General features: G+C 46.1%; 1 protein-coding gene across 7 annotated transcripts in view; it reads right to left on the bottom strand.

The window, feature by feature from the left end:
• Window positions 1-7182: 7182 nt before the first annotated feature.
• nova2 (NOVA alternative splicing regulator 2) overlaps window positions 7183-10361 on the bottom strand; it is a gene marked incomplete at both ends in the record, with an annotated part of 113967 nt that continues 110788 nt past the window's right edge. For 4 of the 7 annotated variants that reach the window (XM_083637015.1, XM_083637014.1, XM_083637016.1 and 1 more), the window contains one exon: window positions 7183-8196. In XM_083637015.1, the coding sequence (XP_083493141.1) occupies window positions 7183-8196 (1014 nt within the window). Of the gene's footprint in view, window positions 8268-10361 lie in introns of all 7 variants that reach the window. The other 3 variants (XM_083637012.1, XM_083637011.1, XM_083637013.1) reach the window with 1 other exon arrangement.

Below are 10361 nucleotides of genomic sequence, written 5' to 3'. Positions count from 1 at the left end.
AGAGTGAAAGGTGCCCCCAACACTATGGCACACAGTCAATGAAAGTCCCACAGGCTGAAAAGATGACAGAATTAGGAAAGCAGCTGGTATGAGCGGTAGGTAGGTAGGGCCTTTTTTTTTAGGTAGGCAGATAGGCAGTAGGACAGTAGGTAGGTAGGTAGCCAACCTGCAGAGGGGTTAATCCTTGTCGGGTTTAGCTCTGTGGTGGTGGGGGGTGGTGAGGAGAGGAGGTGGGGAGAGAGGGGGGTAGTTCAGTTGAAGGCGTCATATGAGCGACATCATGTTATGAGGGCGGAGCATGCTGGCTTCATGGGTGCTTCCAGGATGGATGTCCAAAAACACACAAGAACAACTCAAAGAAACGCTTGGAATGGCTGTCTTTTTTTTCTTTTTCTTTTCCCCCTCTATGTTCTATTTTGGCACTCGGGAGATAGAGAGACTCGTGGAGAGGTGGGAGGAGGAAGTGTGTCTGTGTGTGTGTGTGTGTCTGTGTGTGTGTGTGGGTGGTAGAAAAGTTGGAGCGGGCGCACGGGGGCAGTGAAAGTGCAAAAAGAGAGGGTCAGGAAAGTGAGTGTGTATGTGGTGGCGCGGGGGGTCAAGGGAGTAAACAGGCTACACACATGAATGGCATTTTGTTATAATTGGTCTAGGTTAGAGAGAGAGAGAGAGGGGGAGAGAGAGAGAGAGAGAGAGAGCGTTCAGTACAAAATCGAAAGCAGAAAAAAAACTAAAAAGGTAAAAGAGAAACAGAATAACAGTGATATGACAAATGCAGTCTATAGTTGCTGGTGCTTCGATGGGGCCCGAGTTGGGGCGGGGGAAGTAGGGGGGTGGGGGTGTCGGGACTCGGGACCCATAAATGTCTTGGCTGTGGCGGGGGGGGGGGGGGGGGGGGGTGCTTGGCGATGGGGAGGAGAGTTTGAAGCGGCAGGGGGGAGGGTCAGTGGTGGGTGTGGGTGGGTGTGGGTGAGAGAGGTGGGGTTGGTTTGAATTTGTGGGTGGGTGGGGCGGTGGTGAGAGGGGTGGGGAGGACTATGTCGAAGAGCCACACACCCCTGAGAAGCGATGACGTCACCTGGCGGAGCAGGCGAGCTTTTTAAGTTTGCATTCCTCTACATGTTACACACACACACACACACACACACACACACACACACACACACACACACACACACACACACACACACACACACACACACACAAACAAATAAAAACAAATATAGACTACTAGTCACACAGACACCAACGGCACAATGCTGACCCTAAAGCAGACACAGAGAGAGAGGGAGGGAGAGATAGAGAGACACAGAGAGAGAGGGAGGGAGAGAGATAGAGATAGAGAGAGAGAGAGAGCATGCACTTCTAAATACACTGCAGCAAAACACACCTACAGTAAGGCTCCACATCTACAGTAGACTCGCACAGTAACCCCCACCTCAGCCTGGCCTGCCGTGCACAGGAACAGCAGAGACTCCAACGACACTATAGTGCAAAAAAAAAAAAAACATGTCGCTTGGAGCGGTAATGGAAATTTTGATATATCTTTTTGGCGTTCTGCAGGAGAACAGGTAATTTCCCATGATGGGAGTTTGTCAGGATACAAAGCATTACCACATTGACTGAAGAAAGGGGAAAAAAGAAAAGGGAAAAAAGAAAAAAACGGTTCAGTGTTCAATCTGGTTTCTCTCCCCCAGCTCAAGGTCTTGGATTGGATATGTAGGAATGAGAGAGTGAGAGAGTTGGCAATATTGTTAATTTTCTTCACAGCGATGCCAATAAAGCATCCTTGAGAGAGAGAGAGAGAGAGAGAGAGAGAGATTGAATGAGAGAGCGATATCAAGATACAAAACATTACATCATTGAAAATACATTGGCAATGTTCAGTGTTGTTTCTTTCTCCCAGATCAAAGTCTTGGATCGCTTATTATGGGAGTGAGATAGAACTAGAGAGACAGAGAGAGAGAGAGAGAGAGACAAAGAGAGAGAGAGAGAGAGAGAGAGAGGGAGAGAGACAGAGAGAGAGAGGGAGGCAGAGTCAGAACACAATCTGTCCCAAATTCTGCAGAAGGGAGAGTGTGGGAGACCAATTAGTGCTGAGGTGTGGGGAGATAACGCACCCAGTGTCTCTCTCGGTCTCTCTTCCCTGGTCTATCCTGACCGCCGTAACACTGGTGTGCTGGAGATGGGGGCTCCATGTGTCAAACTTGAGGTCTATAAGGTGCAAATCTACGACAAGACAAGCCAGAGGCCAGAGGTGGAGGGTAGCAACAGGACAGGCGACAACTGAGAGACCGTCGGGTGTTAGTAATGGTTAGAATACAAAAAAACACACACAAGCCTCTACTGCACGTCAATAGTCAGAGGAGTGGTATGCAAACTTATGCAGAAGTGAGTACATTCATGGACAATCTCAGTGTTCATTTGAAGCTATTTTTTTCTCAAGTTAGGAAGAAACTTAAGAGTTTTTAGTACGAGCTCGCTCCAAAGCAAAAAAATAGTCATAGGTTTGATCGAGAGTTTGTTCGTATCCCTCTGAGGATGATTTGATGTCTAGACAACTTAACAACAAAATACTCATACTCTGTTGTAACGAAACACTTGGTTCAGCTGTAGCCGGCGGGCTGTGACTCAACTCGGCCGCAGCAGAAAACAACGAACACTTAAACGTGTAAAACAATATCAAAATGCTCTACCCTTATCGGCATGCAAAGACTTGTCTCCGAAAATGAACGACACACACTGCCTAATTTTTTTTGTCACTTATTATTGTTTCTTTTTTTTCTTTTTTTAATCCACGCTTCACTTTGATATCATGCAATATAGACGTGCAAAAAGGATAACATCTATTTCCACAAAATACATTTTCATCGTAACTATAAAAGGCTGTATTTAAGAATGCTAGCTAGTCACATTTCTTAGCATTATAATGCTAACCTATCGCTATGGTGATTCATCTAGCCCCAGAGTCATAGCGCTGTTGCTTTGCGGGACACGTAGTTCCCAGTGGACTGGTTAACACTTGGCTAACATGGCGGCTCCCTCGTCTCGTGGCAGGTAACAAAGAGGGCTTAAACAAATAGCTATACAGAGACGCTTTGTCCGTTAGTCTACCTATTTCTTAAAAAGTGTCTGGGGACTATTCCCTTCCTATGGAAATTATAAATACGCTTCATTTGGCACTTTTCACATTTTTTTGTTAAATATAAAAGTATGTTTCCTCTTATCTAATGTGGTTTAAATCAACGCATTTACAGTTTCACTTTGTGAAGACCTAGTTTGGCACAGGTTTTACATCAGGTTGTAATTATACTATTATTAACTTATCTTCAGCTTATAACAGAGCGTTTATTACACCGCCTCTGGAGACTAGCCTCTTCAGCTAAAGGACAGATTCGATATGTTTTAACCTTGTACATTACTTATTAAATAGCAGCATTTTCCACAAATTAAAAAATGTATTCGTGTAAACCTATTCAACATCTATAGGTCAATCCAAAAGCTCCTACGGCAGACAGAGGATAAAGGACAGGACAAGACAACATGCCACTACGTGTATTGCTTCCAGTACTCATCACATTTTACCTCGATCCAAACTTAGAGAGTTAAAAAGAAAATGGCCGCCCTATAACTCCCCCAAAACCTCTTTCTAGGGTTTGAGTGATGACATGAAAAACAAATCTGTCCCTTATTAATGAACTCTACTGGCACCTCTGCCATGCAGTTTTCCCACTGCAAAAGTACTGTGCTGCATCAGATGAAACTGGACGGCAACGCATATGGTTATATGGCACAGGATCGGCACCCTGTGGCCTCCCATTGTGTTAGCTTAGCTGTGAGCAGGCTTGGGTACAGCACAGTGCATTTACGCAGGGGGGAAACCACACGACCTTATAAGGTTTTTGCCACAGTAATATCAAACCTAAATCCAGTCAAATCCTTGTCAACGACGACGACGACAACAAAAACAGCTGTATATCCCTTATTTTCCCTCACAATATGTGCATGTTATATGTTTGTGCAGCATGGTTTTCCAAATGAACATGATTCACCTCAGTGAGTGAATATAATGCACCGATCTAAACTAGAGTTTCTTGCGCACCCTGCCAGCCTGAACTATGACTTCTCTTCCAGCTGAGACTAAACCCCCCAAGCGGTGAGTTAAACCCCCCCAGCGGTGAGTTGGGGCATCTAGAAAACGAGTCTCGAGCTGCCGGAGGAGGCAAAGAGAGGAGAGACTCAATCTGTGTTTGGTACTACAGTAACTGTTGTCGTATCCGTTTGTCAGGGCAAGCAGCAGACATGCATTGATCGTAACACCAGACATAGTCACCCATGGAGCGATGTGGTAGGAGGAGAGGGGGTCTGGGTGAGAGGGGGGGTGTCGTGATGGGAGTGCACTGAAGGAGGTGTGAGGAGAGTGTGGATGGTGTTAGATGGGAGTAAAGAAGCCTCCTTACCAAGTGGTGGAGATAAGCCCTCACTGGCGCTCCAACAGAGAGAGACACATTCGCAAACGAGATGCAGAGTGGAGGGTTTAGGGTCGGATTGCTTTCAGAATGATAATAATATATATCCCCTCCCCTCACCAGGCTGTTTAGGGTCGATAAAATCAAACGCACCCCCCTCCTCATTTTGGTATTTTACATTCCGTCACACTTCAACTCTTGTTGGACTAGTAATAGCTGTCCAGGGATTTGCCCGTTGGATATGCATGATCAATTTCAACTGTTTATGAAAAAACAGCTGAGATAGAAAAGTGAAGTTGGGCGTAAGATTAACCATCTTGTTACAGTCTCTTTAAACTGCTATTGGACAACTAACACTCCCCCAAAGTCCTGCCCTCTGATAAAAAACAACAACATTTTCCATGACAACATGTGAATTGATTCTACTAATTGATCTCAACCAGTGACCTTAATTGATTGATCCTCTTAAATCGACCTAGTCTCTTTCTCCTCCTCCATGATCTGATATAGACGTGCATTCCTGCTCAACGTCTTCATATGTGTTCTACATATATTTCATATATGTGTGTTTTTCCCTGCCATAGGAAACCATCCGATCACGATGCCCGCTGCAGCACAAATCCCTGACCTCACAGGCCGAGAGACCCGCTCCCTCGCTTCACAGTGCATTAAGACAAAACAACAAATTCAGTGTACTCCGATTGTAAAAAACAAAAACACGACACAAACTTTAAAAAAGAAAAAGAAAACGACAGCATCGTCAGCAGCCTCCTGGGTCTACAGTGGGCAGTAAACCTGTTGCCATGGGAGACCTGCAGTTTGCCTGAGGCAGAAAGGAGCCAAACCGCCTGCCTGGCCGTTTAGCTGTGGGTTTGAAAAGATCTCGTGTCTGCCCTTTACCTCAGCGGCAGTCGGACGGTGCCTGATAAGGGCAAGTAGCAGAGAGGCTATTTATCTCCATCGATATGCATGCTGCCTTAAAATAGGAAATCTATCAGCGCGACACCCTCGTCATGCTTCAGTGTTTTCTATTATTCAATGTTTGCATTTCTCAGTAGTACGTTGCGTGTCCTCGCGGTGCTTAAGTGCTCTTGCTCTGGCTAGTCTACGGTTCTGGTTTATCTTGGAAGACCACAGGCTGAGGAGCAGATTTCCCCCCGGTTCCTCTGAGAATGGCAGACGGCTTCCTCGTCTCGACCCGACTCAATTATTCAGTTTGGTTTAAATTTTACATTGTAGGCGAACTGTGATGGGTCGTTTCACTACAGATTTAGGCCATGGAGGATATTTTGGACCGTGGGCTCAATGAGCCGGGATAGGCGAGCATGAGAACCGGGCAGACACTGCGCTGCAGCCTGTGGTGTGAGTGGTATGTTCATTTCAGAGATATTTTGTTGCTAAACTAGAGCGTTCACTGCAGTCTGCATCATTGATATGGTGAATTCCCTTTTTTAGCACCAAATATGGCATTATAGTATCTTGTTTCTGTGTGTGTGTTCCCTGTTCTGCTCTTTGACTGGATATATAAGGTGATCCTGCATTGTAACGATCTTAGTGCCTGGGGCGGCTTTCGACTTTCTACTGGACTTAAATAAGACATATATTACACTATGTGACATTACTATTCATCTTCAATCCACTTAAATAAAAAAAGAGATTCAAATCAAAAATAGTCTCATTTACATTCATGTTAACCTGAATTCACAGATTAAAAAAGAAAAATTAACTTTTTTATGGATGAACTCATATTAATAAATAATGACGATGGTGATGATTTCTATCGTAATAATCATGACAGTATCATTAATATAATCATCAGAGCAGACTGCAAAAAAATTAAATAAAAAATAAATGCCACAGATCCTGTGCGCTTGCCGCAGCATGCACAGTATCACTCTCGTCGTTAACTAGGTTTTTCAGACTACGTGAGGTCATCAACGTGCGCCTCGGCATTCTATCTCAAAACTAGAGCTGCGGGGGGGCGGGGCGGGGAGGGGGGAGGCACTACATATCGTAACACCCCCAGCACCCACCCACACACACACAACCCCGCGGCGCTGCACTGCTTCTGGGATATACATCACAGGGAATACGGGGGGAGAAGTTGAAGTTTGTTCATTATTAAACCTTTGTAGGGAGGGGCGGGGGCAGGGCAAATAGTGAGGGCTGGGTTTTTTGGGGGGGTGGGGAGTGGGTGTGGGGCAGGGGCCGAGGGCAAATCAAATCTAGAAGAGAAACAAAAGGCCTATTGGCGGGCGACAGGGATGTGTGTGGGGGCTCCGTCCTGTAGCCGGTCAGGCAGTCGGCCTGTCTACATGGCATTCAGCTCTGTCCACACAATACACAAACAAACAAGACAGCTTAACTTACTAAAACAAAACAAACAAAATAAAACAACAAAACAAAACAATAAAAAAATCCCGAAAGATCAAGACGTTAAGTAATAAAACCTTATTTACATTTTACACATTTTTTTTCTTGGTTTTTCAGCGTGACACTTGCTCCTCCCCCTCCTCGTCTTCTCGGCACATTTTTGCTTCGCGTCAAAAACATTTTTTTAATAGAGAATACTGAAAACACGCAGAAGAAAACGCGTGGACGATTCCTTCCGACATTCTTGCTCTCCTCATTTTTTCCTTTCTCACTCTCTCACTTTTTTATATTCCTCCCCCAAGCCCCCACTCTTTTCCTCCTCGTTTCTCATTGGCTGTCAGGTTTAGCCCACCTTCTGTGGGTTGGTGGCGCGTACCCCCTGCTCGTAGGTGATTCGCTGGCTGATCAGGTACTGTGCGGCCTGCGTGGCTGCCTGGGAACCTGTGATGGTCACCTTCCTGTTCCGGGTTCCGGGGATGAACTCGCCTTTCTTGGAGATCTGGATCCTGGCTCCGGTCAGCTCCTGGTACTCTACTAGCGTCTTCCCTCCTTTCCCCAAGATGGCTCCCACCAGGTTCTCCGGCACGGCGATCTCAACCACTTCCTTAGCGCCTTCTCCTAGCTTCTCCTGGGCCAGGAGAGATTGCGCCACCAGCGGCGATGCGGCACTCAGGTAGCCGTTGGTGGCCCCTGCGGCGGCCAGGGACCCCAGGGAGAAGCCGTGTTGAGCCAGGTGAGGTGCGCCGCCGGATGCGTCGCTGGCGTAGGACGCTAACAAGTTGGCCGCGGCTGCCGCTGCAGGGTTGGCGTTCGCCGCTACGGCGGCTAGCACTCCGGAGGCTGCGGCGGGGTTGAGCCCCAGACCCAGGGAGTTGGTGTTGTAGCCGTAGCTGGCCAGAGTGTTGAGGGCGGAGGTGATGGCCAGCAGGTCGTTGCCTGAGAAGCTGGACATGGTGGTTGGGAAGGCCCCCACCCCGGCCAGGCTGGCCTGGCCCAGCAGAGAGGAGGCGGTGGCTGCAGCCTGGGCCGCAGCGGATGGCATGACCTCAGCAGAGTTGGCGTACGGGGAGCCGGTGGGGTTGGAGTTGGCCACGGGCCCCGAGATGTTGCAGTAGGAGATGTTGAGGCAGGACGAGCTCTGAGGGTCCTCCTGGATCTTCTGGACGATGATCTCCACCGCCTTGCGGTTCTGCTCCGGCTCTCCACTGATGGTGACCACCCGCTCCTGCAGGTTGATGCCCTCGGGCTTTTGGGAGAGCTGCACCCATGCCCCCGACTGCTCCATCACCGCCTTCACCGTGGCCCCGCCTTTACCGATGATCAGCCCCGCCGTGCTGTTTGGGACGATCAGCTTAGCCTGGGGGAGGGGGGCGGGGTCACAGGGACATAGGGAGGGAGAGAAAGAACATTTGAATTCATAAGTTAATGCTGTGAGGCTGATATTTTAATATATACCCTGCTCAGTGTACAAAATATTAGGAGCACCTGCTCTTTCCATGGAAGGCTTTTGCTAATGTTTTGCACACTGAATATGATGGCTCAGAGAGAGACACACAAAAGACATAAGCCAAGGTCATGAGCGGATGCGAAGTGATTAAACATGCATCATAATAACTCATCTTGAGTCAATCTACACAGTGCAAAGAGGAAGTCGAGAGGGGGGAACTATAGAGATTTGGTGATGAAAAACCTTCCTTTTGTGATGCAAAACAGGGTAAGACAAACACGAATCTCTCGACTCGAGAGCGCACTTTAAAGATAAGGTCAGCGCCGGAAAGTTCTTTGTTTGTCGGAGGACAGGAGACAAAAAGAAACAAAGACAAGGCAGAGAGAGAGAAAGAGAGAGAGAGAGTTCCTGAGTCCTAGCCACCGTATATTGCCATATATGTGTGTGTGTGTGTGTGTGTGTGTATATGTGTGTGTGTCAGCAATGTAATGATGTCCTGAGAGAGAAAGCGTTGAGATAGAGATACAACACCGCCTCGATGCATAATGTTAATGAGAGAGTTTTTGCTTCTTTGGCATGTAACAGAGAGAGAAAGAGTGAGAAATAGTGAGGTGGTGAGAGGAGATAGAGAGACAAATAGAGTGGGAGGGAAGGCAAGACAGAGAGAGAGAGAGAGAGAGAGAGAGAGGAAGAGAGGAATTGTAAAGAGGCTACTTGTGTGGAAAAAAAATAACATTGACTCCCAGGGGTCAGCATTGCCATGGAAACACAGCTCCCGCATTCAAAGGGTAGTGAAAGGGAGTGCACGCACACACACGCACGCACGCACACACGCACGCACACACACACACACGCACGCACGCACGCACGCACACGCACGCACGCACGCACGCACGCACACACGCACGCACGCACACACACACACACACACACACACACACGCACGCACACACACACAGCATGGTTGCAGTATTTCATATCACTTATCTGCGTCCAGGCAAACACATATGTCATCTACATTATAATAGAGCCAATGTTGGCCTTTTATTAAAAATGGGATATATTGGTAAATCAGTTTCATGGATCTCCGATATGACCCTAAGTAATTGTGCTTCATTGATTCTACCACAACATTTGATAGGATTCCACACAATTAGGCTGCATGAATATCTTTGATTCATATTCTCATTCTGCTGGATTTCAGTGGAGACATTATAGGGTCCAGTGATTTTCACAGAGGCGTTTTCACTCTGAATAACATTATGAGGAAATATTGAATAATTATAATTTTCGTGTTGGGTTCCTGTTTCTGAGGGAGTTGGGCCAGGGGTGTTATTATTATTATTTATCTGTCTTGACTGGTTTTGTAGTGTTGTTGTTGTTTTTTTGTCTAATATAAAAGTCTTGCATAAACATGAAAACGGACAGTAAAAATAAAAAGATATCCATAAAAATAAGAATAATTATACTTCTTTAAAAAAAATTGGGATGCAAATTGTCAAATTTACACCATGGTAAATGTTGAGCCCATTTTCCAGCATGCCATCTCTCCTTATGAAATAAAAAAAACTTCCGCCCCTGTGATAACATGTAGCTGGAGGGATTTCATACAACATTTTGTACATTTCATCTACATTTTCTAAATGTTGAAATGTTTTTGTTTTTTTAATTACCATGAGGTATGACTGCATTCGTCTATTCTACTCAATTTCATAGGAACTATACTTTGAATGAGGCAGGTTGAGGCAATATTTTTTATCGACTTTGTTCTGTTTAAATGTTTGCTCATTATCATAGACACGCCCACTATTGCCCCGTTCATCCAATAAGGGCTTCTGAATGACAAAAATCAAATGTAGTTGGAAACTGCTTTTTATTCACAAAATTATGTTTAATACCTTATTAGGCAAGGCTTAGCAATTCTTTTCGTAACACTTTATGTGGATAGTCCGCCTACAGAGAGTCTACAGAGTATTTGTAACATTTCAACAGCTTATTAGTTGAGATTCAACAATTCAACTGTTTGGCTTCGTCCTTCGTCTGTAGTGTTTAACAGCGTATTAGTTGAGATTTAA

The sequence above is a fragment of the Poromitra crassiceps genome (genome assembly GCF_964638095.1).
Source record: "Poromitra crassiceps genome assembly, chromosome: 5".
Lineage (NCBI taxonomy): Eukaryota > Metazoa > Chordata > Actinopteri > Beryciformes > Melamphaidae > Poromitra > Poromitra crassiceps.
The sequence above is the reverse complement of the archived record's forward strand: the minus strand, read 5'-3'. Positions and strand labels throughout refer to the sequence as shown.